This window comes from Bos javanicus, chromosome 4 (assembly GCF_032452875.1).
Source record: "Bos javanicus breed banteng chromosome 4, ARS-OSU_banteng_1.0, whole genome shotgun sequence".
Lineage (NCBI taxonomy): Eukaryota > Metazoa > Chordata > Mammalia > Artiodactyla > Bovidae > Bos > Bos javanicus.
In genome coordinates, this window is record NC_083871.1 from 77,174,149 (window position 1) to 77,194,288 (window position 20,140).

Sequence of the window (20,140 nt, forward strand, 5' to 3'; positions counted from 1 at the left end):
TGCCACGGAGACCGACGTGCGAGGACCGACCAATCAGTGAAGAGCTGCGGCGCCAGCTCACCTTTTGGATGGAGGCACCGGGCTAGGATGAGGACCCCTGCCCAGGCAGCTGGGAGCCGGGTGTTCGAGCAGGGGACCTGTGGCGCCGCCACCCCCAAAGCGCCGGTCCCCCAGAATCCCCAACACCCTCCCCGGTCCCGCACCCCGAATTCTGACGACCTTCTGCCTCTTCCCGACCCGACTAATGGGTGATACCTCCGACTGGCCCTGAACCCCTCTCCCGTTAGTGGAGGGGAGGAGGGGGCCCAAGGGCTGGGATGCTGCGGGAAAGGCGGGGCCGCGGACCGCGGGAGAAGAGTGCAGTCGGGGTGGGGTATGGGGAGGGAGGGAGGGAGGCTGTCCCACCCCCTGCGCTCCCGGCACACCGCAGTGCCTGGCGCGCCCGCGCAAGCTCACTAGCTCACTCGGGGCGCTGGGCGGGCGGGGCGGCGCTGACGTCACCCACTGACCCCTTTCACCCCCCGGCCGAGGGGCGGTGGCCGCGCAGGCTCCGCGGGACGGACTCACGGACAGACAGGGGACGGAAGGACGGGCGTACGGCCAGGCCATGCCCGGGGAGGCTGCCCGCGCCGAGCTGCTGCTGCCGGAGGCGGGCGGGCCGGGACCCCGCACAGGTGAGGCCGCGGCGCGCTCTCCCTCCCGCTTGCGTGTGTTTCTGCCAACCCCTCTCTTCGTCCCTTCTCGTCTCTACCCCTCTCCCTCTCCGACCCTGTCCCTCTACCAGCTCCGTCCCATTTTCTCTTCGCGACCCCCTCCCCGCCCTCTCTCTGTTCCCGTCCCTTGTCCATCCCCGCACTGTCCCCTTCCTTGGTCCCCAGTCCTCGCCCAACGTAGCCCAACCCTGGCCCCTACTTAGGACCGCAGGGAAGGGCGGGGTGGATTAGATGTCCTCCGGGAGCCAAAAGCGACTTGAAGGCGTGAGCTTCCCGGCTCCGGTGGGCGGGCGTCCCCCGCCGCGCCCCATTGTTGGGGGGGGGGGTGGCAATGGGCCTCACGGCCCCTGCAGCGTGGGTTGTCACCTGCACCCCAGCCACTGGGGATGCAGATTCTAGGGGCGCCTGCCCTCCCCACTCCCTACCCCCCTCCACCCCCCCTATGCTTGAGAGCTGCCTCCAAGCGGCTGGCGGCTGGCGGGTGACTGGTTCTGGCTCGGAGGGAGGAACAGGGCTGGAGCTGGAGCCTGGGGAAGCCCCAGGGCTGGAAGGTGGGAGGCCCTGGGGGAGCAAGGCCTGAGGAGCATCAGCCCTGTAGTGCAAGCCCAAATCCTTGGAGAGACTTAGGGAGCAAGCGTTGGAGGGGATCTGCCTTAGGCCCAGGAAGACCAGCCAGGATGGCCACTGGGCAGGAGGTCAGCCATGTGTGGCTCCGGGAGGGCCAAGGGCACTTTGCTGTGGGTGAGAAGTCCCCTGGCGATGAAACCCATACTGGGCCCAGGGGCCTGGCCTCCCTCTGGGTTCAGTAAAGTGGGTCGGGACTGTTTCTGCTCCAACTGTTTAACAACCTTGAATGAGGCACAAAAATCTCTGACCTTTGGCTTCCCTTCCTCTGTCTTCTTGGCGCCCAACCCCACCCTCAGCCTGCCTCAGGGTCCTGGAGTCCAGTGAGGGTGCGCAGGGGTACCCTACCAGGCCAATGCCAAGAGCCTGGTCTCCAGCACCCAGCCCCGCCAGCCACACCCACCTCCAGGGTTTAGGTGTTCATCACACTCCCATAGACCCAAAGGACCCCCTTCTCAGGACCCTCTGGCCACGCCAGCACCCCAGCAGTGTGGCCCAAGGGCCCAGGGTTCTGCCACTGCTGCAGCAGATGGGCAGAGCCTGGGGAGGGGGTTGCCCTAAGCTTCACCTCCACTTTGCAGACAGAATGCTGAAGCACAGGAGATGTACTTGTGGGTGGTCATGGGTGAACGTGGAAGCCTCCAGAGAAAATGGCCAGAGCTGGGCAGCCCCTATCCACTGCCATGGGACCCACACAAATGAGCCTCAGCTCTGTGAGGGTGGCTGCTGCTGGCAACTCAGTCGGATGCACTCAGAGTCCCAAGAGCCCACAGCCCCTCAGAGCTGCTTATGGGGCAGGGCGGGGCCCCTGTGTGCTCCACCATTGGCCATCACCGTGCCAGCAGTGAGCTGGGATGTCCTGCCTGAGGACAGCACACCATGGCCCCTGCTTTCCCTCTTGCATGTGCCAACTCTAGAAACAGGGGTGGGGCAGCGGAGCCCAGTGAGACCCTGACAGGTTGTCCTCAGGTGTAGGCAGCAAAGAAAGGAGAGAGATGAGGCAGAGAAGCAAGACTCCCACTTCACAGCAAGTGTGAGATCTGGAATGTTCCAGAGCTGAGGGGAGAGCAGGCTTCCTGCTCCCTGGGGGCCCACTGACCTAGGAGGTCATGAGCAGACCTTTCCTGGCAAGCCCGGCTGAGGCGGCACAGATTACGTGCATGGAGTCAGCAAGTTAGTGTCCTAAGAGACAGGAGCTGGTCTCATCTTTAACGAGCATCTTGGAGAAAAGCCAGACCCCAAGCTGCTCGCCATGGAAGAACTCTTGGAAATCATCCCTCAGGCACAGCAATACCCTTTCCTTCTCCTGACCTCGCTTTTCAGCGGACACTCACCCTCGTGGGCCCCCACTTCTGTGCTCAATTCTTGTCTGAGAGAGGGGCAGCTGCAGCCAGGGAGCTGCCTCTCAGGGAAGATGCCTGCCCTTCTCACGCCCTTCTGTCTCCACAGATCTGTCCTGTGATGCAGCTGAGGCTACCACCCCAAAGGGGGACCGGCTGGAGCACTGTGCCCTGACATCTGGGCCCAGCACCCTGGCTCTCACGTTCCTGCACGGCAAGCCTGGTGCCCGGCCCCCACCTGAGGGAGCCAGCTGGGATGCAGGGCCGGGCCGCGCCCCCTCAGCCTGGACAGTCCAGGCAGAGGGCGGCCCCAGTCCAGGGCCTGCTGAGGTTCGGCCTACTGAAGGTCCTCTCCCAGCCTCCCTGGAGCCCCGGATTGTCATGGGCGAGGAGACATGCCAGGCAGCCCCATTGCCCAGGGCAACCATGCCGGAGCTCAGGGACTGGGAGGGTGGGCATGCTAATTTGAACCCACCCCCCGAGTTCTGTTCTCAGGGTGACCCTCCTGTGCCTTTCCCCGCCCCAGACTCTGATTCCTACTTCACGCCTCCCTCCACCCCCACCAAGACAGCCTCCACCCTGCTCCCTGGCCCCGGGCCCCACAGGGACGCCCAGGATGCCCAGGCTGAGCTGGGGGACTCGCCGCCAGCCTCGCCCACTGGCTCGTACATCACGGCAGATGGGGACAGCTGGGCCTCATCCCCATCCTGCTCCCTGAGCCTGCAGGCCCTGGCCGAAGGGCTGGATGTGCCCTCTGGCTGGGGCTTTTCTCCATCTGGATCTGTGGTCGATGAGAGGGAGCTGCCCCCTGCTGGGACCCCGGACAGCTCGTCCCCAGAGTCCAGCCTCTCAGCAGACAGCAGCTCTTCCTGGGGCCAGGAGGGCCACTTCTTCGAGCTGGACTTCTTGGCCAACGACCCGATGATCCCTGCTTACCTCCTGCCCTTCCAAGGCAGCCTGATTTTCCAGGTGGAGGCGGTGGAGGTGACACCCCTGCCCCACGAGGAGGAGGAAGTGGAGGAGGAGGAGCAAGAAGAGGAGCAGGAGGTCCCCCTCCCCAGAGGGGACCTAGCCGGGGAGGGCGAGGATGATAGCACATTCGCATCCTCCCTGCAGTCACTGTCCGACCTGTCCATCACTGAGGGCGTGGACGAGGCCTTCGCCTTCCGGGATGACACCTCGGCTGCCTCCTCTGACCCCGACTCGGCATCCTACACGGGGGCGGATGATGAGAGGCTGTACAGTGGAGAGCCCCACGCACAGCCCGCCACACTGCTCCAGGACAGCCCTGGGGAGGCTGCCTCCTGGGGCCCAGAGCTCGCTCTTGGGGTGTCCAAGGGAGAGGCTGGCCAGGCTGCCAAGAATCAGGAACCCATCTCCGAGATAATGAGGGTGGGTCCCGCTGCAGCCCAGGTGTCTTCTGCTATGGCCCCTCACATTCCACAGGAATCTCTGGACCTCAATGGGGTGAGCCCTCAGGCCCAGGGAGAAGAGCCAGGCTCCACCATGGGGCCAGTACCTGTTGCCCCAATCACGTCTCAGCCCCTGCAGGAGGGAGATACTGCTACTTTAGGCCCAGAGCCCTGGATTTTGAAGAGAGAAGCAGACCTCAACTCTCTACAAACCCTGAAGGAAGACACAGGCCAGGGGTTTGCCGCTGCAACCAGCCCTGAACCCCAGCCAGAAGTGGACCCAGCAGCATTCCCACCCTTTCAGGATGCAGGTATCCCCTGGGTCCAGGAATCTGCCTCCGAGACCAGCCCTGAGCCCCAGATGGAAGAAGAGGAGCTGACAGCATCCTCACACCTGCTCCCCTTGGTCCAGGGATCTGCCTCTGAAGCTAGCCCAGAGCCCCAGTCAGAAGAAGATCTGACAGCATCCTTACCCCTGAAGGATGAAGGTCTCCCCTTGGTCCAGGGATCTGCCTCTGAAGCTAGCCCAGAGCCCCAGTCAGAAGAAGATCTGACAGCATCCTTACCCCTGAAGGATGCAGGTCTCCCCTTGGTCCAGGGATCTGCCTCTGAAGCTAGCCCGGAGCTCCAGTCAGAAGAAAAAGATCTGACAGCATCCTCAACCCCGCAGGATGCAGGTCTCCCCTTGGTCCAGGGATCTGCCTCTGAAGCTAGCCCGGAGTCCCAGTCAGAAGAAGAAGATCTGACAGCATCCTCAGCCCCTCAGGATGCAGGTCTCCCCTTGGTCCAGGGATCTGCCTCTGAAGCTAGCCCGGAGCTACAGTCAGAAGAAAAAGATCTGACAGCATCCTCAACCCCGCAGGATGCAGGTCTCCCCTTGGTCCAGGGATCTGCCTCTGAAGCTAGCCCGGAGTCCCAGTCAGAAGAAGATCTGACAGCATCCTCAACCCTTCAGGATGCAGGTCTCCCCTTGGTCCAGGGATCTGCCTCTGAAGCTAGCCCGGAGTCCCAGTCAGAAGAAGATCTGACAGCATCCTCAACCCCTCAGGATGCAGGTCTCCCCTTGGTCCAGGAATCTGCATCTGAGGTCAGCCCTGAGCCTCAGTCAGAAGAAGATCTAACAGCATCCTTACCCCTGAAAGATGAAAGTCTCCCCTTGGTCCAGGGATCTGCCTCTGAGGCCAGCCCAGAGCCCCAGTCAGAAGATCTGACAGCATCCTCAACCCCTCGGGATGCAGGTCTCCCCTTGGTCCAGGAATCTGCATCTGAGGTCAGCCCTGAGCCTCAGTCAGAAGAAGATCTAACAGCATCCTTACCCCTGAAAGATGAAAGTCTCCCCTTGGTCCAGGGATCTGCCTCTGAGGCCAGCCCAGAGCCCCAGTCAGAAGATCTGACAGCATCCTCAACCCCTCAGGATGCAGGTCTCCCCTTGGTCCAGGAATCTGCATCTGAGGTCAGCCCTGAGCCTCAGTCAGAAGAAGATCTAACAGCATCCTTACCCCTGAAAGATGAAAGTCTCCCCTTGGTCCAGGGATCTGTCTCTGAGGCCAGCCCTGAGCCCCAGTCAGAAGAAGATCTCACAGCCTCCCCACCCCTGCAGGATGCAGGTCTCCCCTTGGTCCAGGGATCTGCTTCAGATGCCAGCCCTGAGTCCCAGTCAGAAGATCTAAGAGCATCCTTACACCTGCAGGATGCTGGTCTCCGCTTGGTCCAGGGATCTGTCTCTGAGGTCAGCCCTGAGCCCCAATCAGAAGAAGAAGATCTCACAGCCTCCCCACCCCTGCAGGATGCAGGTCTCCCCTTGGTCCAAGGATCTGCTTCTGAGGCCAGCCCTGACCACCAGTCAGATCTGAAAGCATCCCCGCCCCTGCAGGATGCAGGACTTCCCTTGGTCCATGGACCTGCCTCTGAGGCCAGCCCTGAGCCCCAGTCAGAAGAAGAGGAACTGACAGCATCCTTACCCCTGCAGGACACAGGTCTCCACTTGGTCCAGGGATCTGCCTCCAAGGCCAGCCCTGAGCTCCAGTCAGAAGAAGAAGTGACAGCATCCTCACCCCTGCAGGACACAGGTCTCCACTTGGTCCAGGGATCTGCCTCCAAGGCCAGCCCTGAACCCCAGTCAGAAGAAGAGGAGCTGACAGCCTCCCCACCCCTGCAGGACACAGGTCTCCCCTTGGTCCATGGATCTGCCTCTGAGGCCAGCCCTGAGCTCCAGTCAGAAGAAGTGACAGCATCCCCACCCCTGCAGGACACAGGTCTCCCCTTGGTCCAGGGATCTGCCTCCGATGCCAGCTCAGAGCCCCAGTCAGAAGAAGAGGAGCTGACAGCATCTTCGCATCTGCAGGACGCAGGTCTCCCCTTGGTCCAGGGATCTGTTTCTGAGGCCAGCACTGAGCCCCAGTCAGAAGAAGAGGAGCTGACAGCATCCTTGCACCTGCAGGACACAGGTTTCTCCTTGGTCCAGGGATCTGCCTCCGATGCCAGCTCAGAGCCCCAGTCAGAAGAAGAGGAGCTGACAGCATCTTCGCATCTGCAGGACGCAGGTCTCCCCTTGGTCCATGGATCTGCCTCCGAGGCCAGCCCTGAGCTCCAGTCAGAAGAAGTGACAGCATCCCCACCCCTGCAGGACACAGGTCTCCCCTTGGTCCAGGGATCTGCCTCCGATGCCAGCTCAGAGCCCCAGTCAGAAGAGGAGCTGACAGCCTCCCCACCCCTGCAGGACGCAGGACTTCCCTTGGTCCAGGGATCTGCATCTAAGGTCAGCCCTGAGCCCCAGTCAGAAGAAGAAGACCTGACAGCCTCCCCACCCGTGAAGGATGCAGGTCTCCCCTTGGTCCAGGGATCTGCCTCCGATGCCAGCTCAGAGCCCCAGTCAGAAGAAGAGGAGCTGACAGCCTCCCCAACTCTGCAGGACGCAGGTCTCCCCTTGGTCCAGGGATCTGCATCTGAGGCCAGCTCAGAGCCCCACTCAGAAGAGGAGCTGACAGCCTCCCCACCCCTGCAGGATGCAGGTCTCCCCTTGGTCCAGGGATCTGCCTCCGATGCCAGCTCAGAGCCCCAGTCAGAAGAAGAGGAGCTGACAGCCTCCCCACCCCTGCAGGATGCAGGTCTCCCCTTGGTCCAGGGATCTGCCTCCGAGGCTGGCTCAGAGCCCCAGTCAGAAGAAGAGGAGCTGACAGCCTCCCCAACTCTGCAGGACGCAGGTCTCCCCTTGGTCCAGGGATCTGCATCTGAGGCCAGCTCAGAGCCCCACTCAGAAGAGGAGCTGACAGCCTCCCCACCCCTGCAGGACGCAGGTCTCCCCTTGGTCCAGGGATCTGCCTCCGAGGCCAGCTCAGAGCCCCAATCAGAAGAGGAGCTGACAGCCTCCCCACCCCTGCAGGATGCAGGTCTCCCCTTGGTCCAGGGATCTGCCTCCGAGGCCAGCTCAGAGCCCCAGTCAGAAGAAGAGGAGCTAACAGCCTCCCCAACTCTGCAGGACGCAGGTCTCCCCTTGGTCCAGGGATCTGCCTCCGAGGCCAGCTCAGAGCCCCAGTCAGAAGAAGAGGAGCTAACAGCCTCCCCACCCCTGCAGGACGCAGGTCTCCCCTTGGTCCAGGGATCTGCCTCCGAGGCCAGCTCAGAGCCCCAGTCAGAAGAAGAGGAGCTAACAGCCTCCCCAACTCTGCAGGACGCAGGTCTCCCCTTGGTCCAGGGATCTGCATCTGAGGCCAGCTCAGAGCCCCAATCAGAAGAGGAGCTGACAGCATCCCCAACTCTGCAGGATGCAGGTCTCCCCTTGGTCCAGGGATCTGCCTCCAAGGCCAGCCCTGAGCTTCAGTCAGAAGTGACAGCATCCCCACCCCTGCAGGTTGCTGGTCTCCCCTTGGTCCAGGGATCTGCCTCCGATGCCAGCTCAGAGCCCCAGTCAGAAGAAGAGGAGCTGACAGCATCTTCACATCTGCAGGACGCAGGTCTCCCCTTGGTCCAGGGATCAGCCTTCGAGGCCAGCCCGGAGCCCCACTCAGAAGAAGAAGATCTCACAGCCTCCCCACCCCTGCAGGACGCAGGTCTCCCCTTGGTCCAGGGATCAGCCTTCAAGGCCAGCCCGGAGCCCCACTCAGAAGAAGAAGATCTCACAGCCTCCCCACCCCTGCAGGACGCAGGTCTCCCCTTCGTCCAGGGATCAGCCTCCGAGGCCAGCTCAGAGCCCCAGTCAGAAGAGGAGCTGACAGCATTGCCAACTCTGCAGGACGCAGGTCTCCCCTTGGTCCAGGGATCTGTGTCCAAGGCCAGCCCTGAGCCCCAGTCAGAAGATCTCACAGCCTCACCACCCCTGCAGGACGCAGGTCTCCCCTTCGTCCAGGGATCAGCCTCCGAGACCAGCCCGGAGCCCCACTCAGAAGAGGAGCTGACAGCCTCCCCACCCCTGCAGGACACAGGTCTCCCCTTGGTCCAGGGATCAGCCTCTGAGGCCAGCCTGGAGCCCCACTCAGAAGAGGAGCTGACAGCCTCCTCACCCCTGCGGGATGCAGGTCTCCCCTTGGTCCAGGGATCAGCCTCCGAGGCCAGCCCGGAGCCCCACTCAGAAGAAGAGGAGCTGATAGCCTTCCCGCCCCAGCAGGATGCAGGTCTCCCCTCCAGTCAAGTATCTGCCACCAGTGCCAGCCCTCAAGCCCTGATAACTGACACAGGCTGTACCCAAAAGACAGAGCCCACAACCACTGCAGCCCATAGGAAAGGAAGAAAGACCCTGGGACTGAGGCCAGCGCCTGAGGAAAGAGACCCAGACCACACTGGAGGATCAGACTCTCTGGCCTTGGATCAGATACATCTGGGTGGCCCAGACCTACCTGCAGATGCTCGGACACCCTTGGAGGGAGATGCAGGCCCCTCCAAGCCTGCCACAGAGATCCCAGACACACCTAAGCCTTTCACAGCCGCCCAAGGTCCCCCAAAGCCTGACTCCAGCGGGGAGGAAGTAGCCGAGGGCATTTTGGCACCTGAGCAGGAAGCCTGTCATGATATCTGTGCACATGGGGGTGATGGAGCTGAGTCCAGCTCACCCCCAAAGGTGGCCCTGGGGGTTGAGCACCAGGGGCATGAGGCCCTAAAGCCAGTGGTTCATGGCCCAGGGGTGTGTCCTACTGCCAGCCTAGAGGTTGGCCAGTTGGGGCCCCCAAGCCCAGTGGAGGAGGGAAGGGCCACTCTTGGGCACAGGCTTCCCATGGCTGTGGGCTCAGAGGCTGGGCTGGGCTCCTGCTCACAGTTTCCTTCAAGAGCTGTGCCCAGGCTGGGAGGGCACTGTGCCAAAGATCCTGCCCCAACATCTCCACTGCCCTTGAGGCAGCCAAAGCCTGTGCTGGGCCCGGGCAAGGGAGAGCAGGCTCAGGCAGCACTTGGAGTCCTTGGCCCCTCCCCACTGCAGCCTCCAGAAAGCCCCATAGGGGGCCTGCCCAGTGCACCCCAAGACAGGATCCAGGGCCCTGAGCCCCCTGTTCCTGGTATCCTCATGGAGGCAGTCCCAACCCCCCTGGCATCCCCTGCCCCCTGCCCTTGCCGGGGCCCCCGGGAAGACTTGGTGGAGGGCGCGGAGCCCCTGGGTTCTCCGAGCCACCCACCACCTCGGCCAAGAGCCCAGCGGGCGGTGGCCGCCTCCTCAGGGATCACAAACCCCCCTGGGGCTGGGCAGGTCAGCCTCCCACCCCACCCCACCCTCCTCAGCCCCAAGGCAGCCCCCAAGAGGGGTACCCATGCCAAAGACCCGGCCTCGAGGCTCTCGCCCCCTCGCCAAGTGCCTCCTGGCTCTGGGCCCCGGAGCCCAGCCGGCCCTCGAGGGCTCCCAGCCACCGAGCAGCAGGATGACGGTGACAGTTTGGAGGAAGGTGAGTGGGATGCAGGCGACAGCACTGTCCTGAGCCAGGGACCCAGGGGGCAGAGGGCTGGGCAGGGATGCCAGAGCTGCTCGCCCCGTGCCCCTGTCCAGAAGGGCAGGCCATCCTCACACTCCCCTTCCTCAGACTCACCCCGCGCTCTGGGCTCCGGCCAGCACTCGGACAGCCACGGGGAGTCGTCAGCTGAGCTGGAGGAGCAGGACCTCCCAGGACCACAGACTGCACAGTGCCCAGCCCAGGTGCCCAAAAAGCCAGGTTGTGAGCCCAGGGGAGGACTCCGTGCCCTGCCCTCGGGTGCTCAGACCCCCTTTCTTCTCCAGGCACCAGCCGGCAGCGGGAGCGAGGAGACGGTTGCCAAAGCCAAGCAGAGTCGCAGTGAGAAGAAGGCCCGAAAGGTGTGCTGGGCACCCAGCTGGGACTCTGCTCCCTCCAGGAGGGGCCAGGCTGGCCAGACAACCCCAGCCACCCCAAGACTGGGGCTGGCAGCGTAAGGGGACCCTTTCCCACCCCACAGCTTATGAATCCCATCGATGGGGGCCCTGGGATAAAGGGAGTAACTGGATGCCTTGGGTGAAGTAACTGGGGCCGGGCTGTCAGTTCAAACAGACACAGCCTGAGTCCGACGTCCTATTTGCTCACATGGGGAGCCACCTGGGAGGCTCCACAGAGGGTGGGTGGCGGAAACCCTTGTGTCCCTGGCGTTTCCCCTGGACTTGCTCCTCTCCCCCAACCCGACTGGGAACTTTGGGGCCCATGCCCAGGTCTGAGACCATTGTGCTTCCAGGCGATGTCCAAGCTGGGCTTACGACAGATCCAGGGGGTCACCAGGATCACCATCCAGAAGTCCAAGAACATCCTCTTTGTCATTGCCAAGCCCGATGTCTTTAAGAGCCCAGCCTCAGACACCTACGTGGTCTTCGGCGAGGCCAAGGTCTGAGCGGCTGGCCACGGGCGCGGGGAGGGGGTCTGGGGCGTGGGCTCAGCTGACAGCTGACCTCTGTACTGCAGATCGAGGACCTGTCGCAGCAGGTGCACAGAGCTGCGGCTGAGAAGTTCAAAGTGCCCTCGGAGCCCTCCGCCCTGGTGCCCGAGTCAGCACCTGGGCCGAGGGTGAGACCCGAGTGCGAGGAGGAGGAGGAGGAGGAAGACGAGGAGGAGGTGAGGCCAACGGGCCCACAGCTCAGTCTTGTGGAGGGGAGCAGTTTTGCCTGGGGGCCTCTCACTGGGGGAGGGGGCCACTCCAGCACCTCCCTGCATATCCCGCTCCAGGTGGATGAGGCAGGACTGGAGCTGCGGGACATTGAGCTGGTGATGGCGCAGGCCAACGTGTCAAGGGCCAAGGCTGTGCGGGCCCTGAGGGACAACCAGAGTGACATCGTCAACGCCATCATGGTGAGTGGCTGGCCCCTTCGCAAATGCCCTGCTGCTGTCTCTGCCAGGGCCTGTCCCTCAACATGACCCTCTCCTTCTACAATTCTCACAGGAGCTGACAATGTAGTTGCTGACCAGACCCGGCTCCACCCCTGCCCCCTAGCTCTGCTGCTCAATAAAGTGGTGTCCCTTCATCGCCTCTCTGCTCCTCCAGCGCAGGCTCTGGCTAAACGGATTGCAGGAGGTGTGCAGACACTTCCTGAAGCCACACAGGTCCTAAGGAGGGTGGTGGTCCCTCCCCCACGTCCCAGGGAATCCACCTTGCCCAGGGATTGTGGGCAGTCCAGTCACTTGGCTGTGGCCCAAATCACGGGCCTGGGAATGGCAGTTTCTGGAAGGAACTCCCCAGATGCAGGGGCCCCTGAGCTGGAAGAGCTGTGGGAAGTAGTGTCTGCTAAGGTGAGCAGCACTTAATCTCCTGAAGTTCCTGGCCCCCCGCTGTGGCCCAACTCTAGGAGTCACCACCTCTCCCTGTCCTCTCTCTCCTACAAAGTCCAGGGAGCCGCAGGGTGGGGGTGACGTCCCAGGACAAAAGAGGGAGACCACTGAGTGCAGGACCACGTGTGGGTGGAGCCCCTGGAGAAGAGGAGCAGTTCCTGACCCTCACAGAAGGCTCAGGGGACACAAGGTCCCCACTGTTCACAAGCACAGGGTGGGCTATGGAAGGGATGGCCCCTGGCCCACGTGGCTATCTTTAGCTGTTCCAGATGCTTCCAGGGCAGGTTGATTCACACACTCACCTAGAGACGGCATCTACCAACTGTCTCCCTTAGCTCTGCCCAGCCCAGGCCCACAACCAGCACCTGGTCCGCCAGGGCCAGAATGAGGTCTGAGATCTCTCCTCCAGTCCTGCCCCTTGTCAGCAGGGAGGGAGCCTAGGGGACTGCAGACCCCTGCCTGGTTCCCACAGAGCTGGACAGCGAGCCCACATCTCTGCCCTCCCTCCCGGGGGCCCACCGGGGCTTCTTGCATATGCAGTCAGGAGCCTCGAGGTGCGGTATCTTGGGGGTGAGGGAGGAGTCCCAGAGCTGGGCCTCCCCGCGCCTGCACTGCAGTGCCCAGGCCCCAGCCTCCAGGCAGATGGCCCTGAGGTCACCCCCATGGCCTCCCCACGTCCCAAGGGCACAGGAGGGGCCCCACCCAGGGGGGACCAAGGCCACAGGGTTTGACTGGCCCCCACTGGCCTCCCTGATGAGAGGGACCCTGGGCTCCAAGATGCTATGCTCTCAGGGTGGGGATGGCACTTCTGGTAAAGGCATGGTGTGCAGGTTTGCTGTGAACCACCCTGACGGTGAATGTGGCCTGAGGTCATGGGCTCAGGTGAAGGGCTAGAGGACAGCGAGCCCCTCCGAGAGCCCAGTGCTCATGTCCACGTGTGCTCAAGACACCTGCTCCCTGCCCTGTGTCCACAAACCCCAATCAGGCCCTCCCTGTAGGTGTCGGGCACAGGTGCTCAGTCCACTGTGCCCAGCCAGGGCATGTGGGTCTGAGACAGAGGCCAGAGTGGAGTCCCCAGCTCTTGTCCCACTGGAGCAGAAACACAATGGCAACCAGAGATAAATTATTCACATTGCAGTAAACTTCTTTTAAGGTCTCTGAGAGTTTCAATAGAAACGTCGTGTGCAAAATGACAGCTGTCCAGGGTCTGGCTGACAGGACCCCCTCCCGAGGCAGGGTGGCATGCAGGTGGGTGCGGCTTGACTTTCTGCCCCAGCACGGGGGTGCCTCCTTCACAGTAGAGCCACCTATGTCCGGGGCCCAGGAGGGCGACTGGCAGGGGCCCGGGCACCATCAGGCCGAGTCCTGATCCATGCTGCAACCCAGCGCCTCGATGTCATTGCTGATGTCCGAGATCATGCGGTCCCACTCATCCCCCTCTGAGGGCACGGACTGGTCGTCAGAGCTGCCCGCGGCCCTGTTCCCGTTGGAGGTGGAGGTGGAGGTGGAGCTTGTGGCCCGGCGGTACCTGCCGAAGCTGTCCGTGATGATCCCACGGCCATCCTTCACCCCAATGGTCTCCAAGAAGTTCTCGAAGTGCTGGCTGTCTTTCTCAGGGATGAAAGGTCGCAGACCTGCAGACACATGGCCCACGTGACCCTGAGCCAAGCCTCTTGCTGAAAGGACACATGTGCCTGTCCCAGGGGGCCCATGGCCTGGATAAACCCACCCCACCCACACCATGTGTCTGCCCCAGTCCTGACAGGTGCTGTGGACTGGCCCTGCCTTGGCAACAGGGCTGGTGCAGGCCAGAAGCCACACTCTTACATCACTGCCCCACTTCACAGGCTTCCAAACACAGGAGATGAGAGGATGCAGGGGAGGCTGACACAGGGCTCCAAGCACCAGGCCCCACTGCCCAGCTCCCAAGTGACCACCTACTTCCTGGAAAGTAGGTGTGAGAACACCTACTCTGATGTGAGAACAATATGAAACAGGCCTTGGACCCCAGGCTTAGCTGTTGGCTGACTCCAAGGGGCCTGTGGGGTCAGCAAGAGATCAGACTGGATGCAGGTCTGCACTTGACCCTTCACCTCCACCCCACCCCATCAGCATAGCACCCTCCTTGGATTGTCGGGGGCAGAGCCCAGGACCTGGGAGCCTCCACCAGCCATGTTCTCTGGGATCAGCACAGGGAAAGCAGTCGCTCCACTGTGCTTGTGCATGTGGACACACATCCAGGGCTGTGTCTGGCTGGCTGTGGCAGGCACTGAGTACCCGGCCGCCCTGCTGACTCTGCAGGCTCTGCTCTCGGGGCCTCAGCTAAAGCTGCTTTTCCCTGGGAATGGTGTCATCACTCCTCCGCCCAGCAAGTTCCTGCCCACTCCTCCAAACCTGTCCCTGCACCAAATTCCTCTGAAGAGCCTCCCTCAGCCCTTACCGGGCAGTACAGTGGCCACCTCACCCCGAGTCTGGCTCCCAAGGGGCCCCTCCTGCTTCCCTGGGGGCAGGGTCCCCAGAGCCACTGGGAAGCGCCATCGGAAGAACCACTCGGCTTGCTGGCTGGCTGGCCTCCACCCCTAAGGGAGCCCACCCACCCCGCGCTCACCGAGCAGCAGGAACTTGCGGCTGTCCCCATAGAGCTGCCGCAGGTTGATGCAGAACTCGTGCACCGAGGCGCCGTCACGGTATTCGTGCAGCAGCGCTGCAAACTGCTGGATCTCCTGCGACGACAGCTTGGTGCGCAGCTGCCGAGAGAGCGGGACCGCGTGGGGAGGTGACTGGCGATGCCTCCACCCTGCCCACACCCAGCCTGACCCCTGCAGGAGGGCCAGCAGGAGGGAGAACCCCACACCAGCCCCGAGGTCCCCACACCAGCAGAGAGTGCCTCGGAGACCAGCCTACACCATCTGCTTTAACCTGCCACCTGGCTGGCCACCAGGTGGCTGGGTGGAGGCTGCATGTCTGACACCACTGCCAGGAGCCACCGAATTGCACACAGAGCCCAGAGTGATATTTGGTGTACTGACCAAGTTTTTAATGACGTAAAGTCGAGGGACAGGGGAAAAGTCTGCTGAGCAATAACAAGGCCCATCTGGCCCTTCCATGGTAGCACCCCATGCTACCATTCACCACCAGGGACCCAGAGACAGGTCTGTGGTTCAGCCCCAGAGGCCAGAGCAGCCCCAAGCTCAGGCCTTGGCCACCTCGCGCTCTTTCCAAAAACTGACCTGGTAGGAAAGACTTCAAGGCCCAGTTGTAAGCAAGGCATCCACGCTCCCCCCAGCTCCACCCACGGGGAAGCAAGCCTTCCTCCCATCTCTTCCAGGGAGCTCCTAGCCTGAAGGCACTGCACACAGGCCTGCTGGCGGGGCCAGCGTCTTCTGACCTTGGTGGGCGAGTGGCAGGCGGCGTACCGTGAGCATGTAGTCCTGCAGAAGCTCCGCAGCCGTGGCACTCAGCTCACTCTCGCTGACCGTCTTGGCGTGGGGTGCCGTCTGCATGCAGAAGGACAAGGGCGAGACGCCGCCTGCATGTGCACACTCGGGGAAGGAGCTGCAAGGCGCAAGCCAAGTCATGGGTGGGCGGCCCCCTAGCCCTGCCCCAGGCCTCACCCTCACCCCCCGGGATTCAGTGAGAGCCAGGGGCTGAAACAAAGAGGAGGCCTGTCATGGAGGAGGTGCTCGGGCAAAGACAGAGAAGGACATGTGCAGGGAAGGACCCAGAAGGGGCCAGCAGCCTAGCAGGGTCTCAGTGGAGCAGTGACATCACTAGTGTGACCCGGAGGAGCCCATTCACTGGAAGACTCCTGAAACTGGGGAAGGAAGGTGGGGCCATGCAGCTGTGTGGGCAGCGCTGAGACCCAGGTGGGGGTACTCACAAAGTGCTGGCTTCCGTCTCATATGGCTCCTTCATGTCCACCTTTGTGGAAGAGTCATCTGTGTGGAAATGCAGAACACAGAAGCTTCTGGTTATCTGAGGGAGGGGGCCCTGAGCCCAGTATTCACATGCTAAGCAGAAGAGGCCGAGCCCTGGTGGTGGGGAGCCGCCCAGACCCCTGGGGTGCACCCTTTGGGCTGCACCCACACCTTCTTCTCCTGAGATGCACCACCTGCCGTGGGTCTGGACAGGAGCCAGGACGATGCTCTGGTCCCCAGAAGATGTGCCAAGTGGTGGGGCTGAAGCAGGCTCCCCAGTGGCCAGAACGAGAGAAGCTTCATCAGCAGACAGTGAACATCCCTATGTCTACTTTGTGAAAACTCATTCAGCTGTACACTTTCGATTTGTGTGTATCTTTTAGTAAAACAGTTTATTATAAAAACAAACAAACGCAAGGGCCAAAGCAATCACACTAAAGCTGAATGTTTAAATATAGCTCAATAAACCACCTGCTGCCCACTGGGGCCTCAACCTTCCCACCTGCCCATGAGGACAGACTACCAGCCTCACCAGGCTATCTTTGTGGGGCTGCAAGCAGCTCCAGCACAAACAGCGAGACGAGGACGCAGCCAGGGAACCAGCCCTTTCTCAGAGAGCCCCTGCAGCTTCGTGTTTACACGCAGAGGGTTCTGCGCTGTTCACAGGATGTGTGAGTCCGCAGTGAAGGAAGTGGGGCTGGACTCCTCTCCACAGAGAGACCAGGGGCCTCCAGCCCTGGAGGCCACCGCTGAGCTGTCTCCAATATCTTTCTTCCTGTTCCCCTGACTGACAGAAGCCACAGATCCTCAGTAAACTATTTATTTGAAAAGTAGATGCTCCGGTGTTTAGAAGACTGAGCTTCAGTGGGCTACGTGTAAACTAAGTGTGCTGTGAGCTTACAATTCCCAGAACAGTCCTCTAGCTCCGAGCGCCAGTCCCCCTGCATTGCTTTTGGGCTCTTTGCTCTTCCTGCCGCCGCCCCCACCCTGCCCTGGGCAGCCTGCACCTGGGAAGGGGCCCCACACCCATGGTGGGGCCTCACTTCTAAGTTTGGTACAGTGACTTTAGCCACCTGTGGTTCCAGAGTAAGTGTTCTTGGCCCCCAGAGTTACGCAGGAAGCCACCAGGGGGCCTAAAGGAGGGAGCTGGGGGGAACACGTGAACAGTGAAGTCTGGAAACGAAGGGTGTTGACTCAAAGTCCGCCCTGGATGGTGGCCACCCAGGTGCTATTCTGCCAGGAGCTTGCAGCAAAGCCCTGGTGGGAAGGGGAGAGGGAGCTCAGCTGCTCACGTACCACTGTGAAGGGATAGGTGGTGGGTGGGTGTCGAGGCCCCATCAAATATGGCTCTGTCCAGGAAGTCAATGGTGGACTCCGTGTACACGATCTGGAAGACCTGGCCAAGCAGGGAGCACAGCTCTTCCGCGGCGACCTGCCAATTGAGGACAAGGCTGAGCCTTCCAGGTCACTTCCTAGGCATCTGACACCTCACTTGCAGAACGAACACCTAGAACCAGGGCCCACTGTCTCCCACTGCCCACTAGGGCCTCGAGGATGCCAGCCACACCCAGGAGGCTCTCTGGACCCGCAGGAGCGTCACCTCTGGCCCTCCTCCTCCACTGCTCTTCCACCCACAGCCATCTCAGCACTCGTGCCAGCCTCAGGAAAAGGGCAGAGAGCAGACAGCACCTGAGCCAGTTCACATGGACAGCATTCTGACACGTATGCTGTCAACGCGGGTCCCATCTGGGAAGGCTCTTCCCCCGAGACAGGGGACAACATCTGGAGGAGCTCCCAGTGGGGACAAGCCAAGGAGGCGGCCCCAGAAGGAAGAACTACTCAGGTGGAAGGTGGGCAGAGATGAGGAGGAGGGATACTGATCAGAGGCTGCCAAGACCACCATCCGTGTTTTGGTCTTACTAAAGGCGTGAAAATTAAACAGAAGGCAATCAAGGGGCTCCCTGAGGCTGGCAGCTCTATGGTGGGCTCAAGCCACTCCCCCAGAGTCTTCCCCAATGTCACAGCTTGGTGTGAAAACAACAGCCCCCACATGGGGGAGGGAAAGGGGGGTGCCAACCAAGAGAAGAAGGAACCAGCATGGAGATATCAGACTGGGACTCAGTGGGACCTGGGTCAGGTGGTGGGCAGGGCTTGGGCTAGAATGGGTAGAGCCTGGTCAAGCTATTGGTGGGGCTGAGTCAGGATATGGGTGGGGATGGGCAGGCCCTGGGTCCCAGGTGCCAACCCTGCTCACCTTGCTCTCCGCGGCCAGGATCACCAGGCAGCATGCCTCCACAGGCCCCACTCCACTCTCCGACAGGGAGCCTGTGGTGAGGCCTCGGGAACTTTCTGCACACAAACTCTGGCTGGGGGAGATGCCAGGGTCCTGGGCTGGGAAATCAACACCATGGCAGGTTAGGGCCCATGTGGGAGCTCAACGGCAGGCTCTGGGCAGCCCCTACCTGACTCAGGTGGGGACAGATCGAACCAGGCAAGCCCCCGCCCTCATCTTCCCTTCACAAGAGCACCCTTCCCTGCCACTGCCCACTCAAAACCACCACCTTAACATGACTGTCTAGCTTCTCTGCCAAAGACAGAGTGAATATCTCAGACTGAAACTGCGAATATTTAGCTGCTTCTGATCTTCACAAAAGAAGGTATTCACAGAGTTCTACTGACAGTCTTAAGACACAATCCTGACAGGAGATGAGGAAACTGAGGCAGAGGGGGCAGAGGGCTGGGTCTGAGGGTGCATGAGAGGCAGAGCCCAGGTTGGGATCTAGCCATGAGAGCACCCACCTATTCGTTAACACTACACACTGCCTCCTCACACACAAGGTCTCGTAGGACGTGTGGGGGATTCCTGAGGCAGGAAGTGGGGGCTGTGGCCCAGGGCTCCAGGCACATCCACGGAGACACACCCGGGAGCAGGAAGTGCCAGGGAAGGCTGGAGCTCCCCTGATGCCAGGATATCTCAGGGCAAGCCCAGCCCAGCAGGAAGACCACCCATAACTCAGACAGTGCTGAGAGAGAGGACCCCAGCTAGGAACAGCCAGACTCTGGGTGTATGGGCTGGCAAAGACCAGGGCTCTGTAGGGCAAGGCTGGTGGTACCCCATGTGGAGGCTGAGCCCCATGAATCTCACTGTTAGAACATGACTGTACCATCCCACCGGAGAAGGCAATGGCAACCCACTCCAGTACTCTTGCCTGGAAAACCCCATGGACAGAGGAACCTGGTAGGCTGCAGTCCATGGGGTCACTAAGAGTTGGACACGACTGAGCGACTTCACTTTCACTTTTCACTTTCATGCACTGGAGAAGGAAATGGCAACCCACTCCAGTGTTCTTGCCTGGAGAATCCTAGGGACGGGGAGCCTGGTGGGCTGCCGTCTATGGGGTCGCACAGAGTCGGACACGACTGAAGCGACTTAGCAGCAGCAGCAGCAGTACCATCCCACAGCCATGGGCCACAGGCGCTGAGCTGTGCCCCAAACGAAAAGCCCCCACAGGGTTTGAGAATCAGGACAAAGAATACTGTGAGACTGCTCACTAGTGACTGCTACACTGACCATGCTGGCAAGGTGTTCTAGGACATTTTAAATAGCTTTATGGCTCACAGCCGTGGCTGCTCCCAAGGAAGCAAGTGTGTGGCTGTGAAGCCACGCACAGTGAGCCTACTTCTAATCGCCCAGCAGCATTCATCCCCAGTCCCACAGGCTGTCCCCACAGGTCCTGGTTCAGATCCACTGCCCACTTTCCTATGTCCACAGAAACACCCCTTAATGAGACATCTCCACAAGCCATGCTTGCCACACAGAGCCTCCTGCAGCCAGACCTGACCCTGACCCCCGACACAACATTGTCCCCAAGGCCAGCACAGCCCAGGCCAGGGGAGGCATAAAAGACAGGCCCCTATGTAGGAGGCACTTAGTAAGTGTTAGCTACCACTGCCAGTGCCAGTGCTGAGGACAGCCACGTGCATCACCTCACACACAGCCACTCGCTGTGACAGGTGCCTCTGGGAGACCGGGAGGCCCCTGGGGCTGGCGACTTCCCTCAGGAAGAGCCACTAGAACGAGGAGGCCCTCCAGAACACAGAATGGAATTCACTCTCCTTTTAACTGGAAAGCTCTCAAAGCCCTGGGGGGTCCTGGTTTTCATCTCTTTTTGGAAAGCTTCTCCTGTGGTGTTCATTCTGTCTCTTAGAAAATCGGTTACTCATTTTCCAGACAATGTCTTCTACAAATAACACTGACACATGTTCTGGACACAAGAAACCCAGGGGTTAGCTCCCCTCCCACCAGCCCTAAGGCCTGCGGCCCCCAGCCAGAAGCACTCACCTCACTACTTGGTCCCCAGGGAGGCCCCATACCACGGGCCTCCTGCAGGG

At 61.2% G+C, this 20,140-nt stretch overlaps 2 protein-coding genes across 10 annotated transcripts in view; one reads left to right on the plus strand and one right to left on the minus strand.

Annotated features, from left to right (window-relative positions):
* The first annotated feature begins 420 nt into the window (after positions 1 to 420).
* Positions 421 to 11,527, plus strand: NACAD (NAC alpha domain containing). Its single transcript, XM_061414408.1, has 8 exons — positions 421 to 674; positions 2,787 to 9,953; positions 10,089 to 10,201; positions 10,283 to 10,357; positions 10,747 to 10,893; positions 10,971 to 11,120; positions 11,232 to 11,354; positions 11,446 to 11,527. Exons 1-8 carry the CDS (start codon positions 608 to 610, stop codon positions 11,458 to 11,460), a joined length of 7,857 nt encoding a protein of 2,618 aa, XP_061270392.1. The 5' UTR covers positions 421 to 607; the 3' UTR covers positions 11,461 to 11,527.
* A 1,423-nt stretch (positions 11,528 to 12,950) lies between these two features.
* The window catches only part of CCM2 (CCM2 scaffold protein), a 53,405-nt gene continuing 46,215 nt past the window's right edge, over positions 12,951 to 20,140 (minus strand). For all 9 annotated transcript variants that reach the window (XM_061414415.1, XM_061414412.1, XM_061414411.1 and 6 more), the window contains 6 exons: positions 18,003 to 18,139; positions 17,045 to 17,180; positions 15,712 to 15,769; positions 15,248 to 15,386; positions 14,440 to 14,578; positions 12,951 to 13,465 (listed from right to left, as the gene is read on the minus strand). In XM_061414415.1, the coding sequence (XP_061270399.1) occupies positions 13,185 to 13,465; positions 14,440 to 14,578; positions 15,248 to 15,386; positions 15,712 to 15,769; positions 17,045 to 17,180; positions 18,003 to 18,139 (890 nt within the window). In that variant the 3' untranslated portion in view covers positions 12,951 to 13,184. The remainder of the gene's footprint in view (positions 13,466 to 14,439; positions 14,579 to 15,247; positions 15,387 to 15,711; positions 15,770 to 17,044; positions 17,181 to 18,002; positions 18,140 to 20,140) is intronic.

Excerpts from the sequence above, each read along its gene's own strand:
- NACAD (XM_061414408.1), top strand. The coding sequence starts at position 608 with ATGCCCGGGGAGGCTGCCCGCGCCGAGCTGCTGCTGCCGGAGGCGGGC. Across the intron at positions 9,954-10,088 it reads CGGTGACAGTTTGGAGGAAG|ACTCACCCCGCGCTCTGGGC; the intron begins GTGAGTGGGATG and ends CCCCTTCCTCAG. Across the intron at positions 10,358-10,746 it reads GTGAGAAGAAGGCCCGAAAG|GCGATGTCCAAGCTGGGCTT; the intron begins GTGTGCTGGGCA and ends TTGTGCTTCCAG.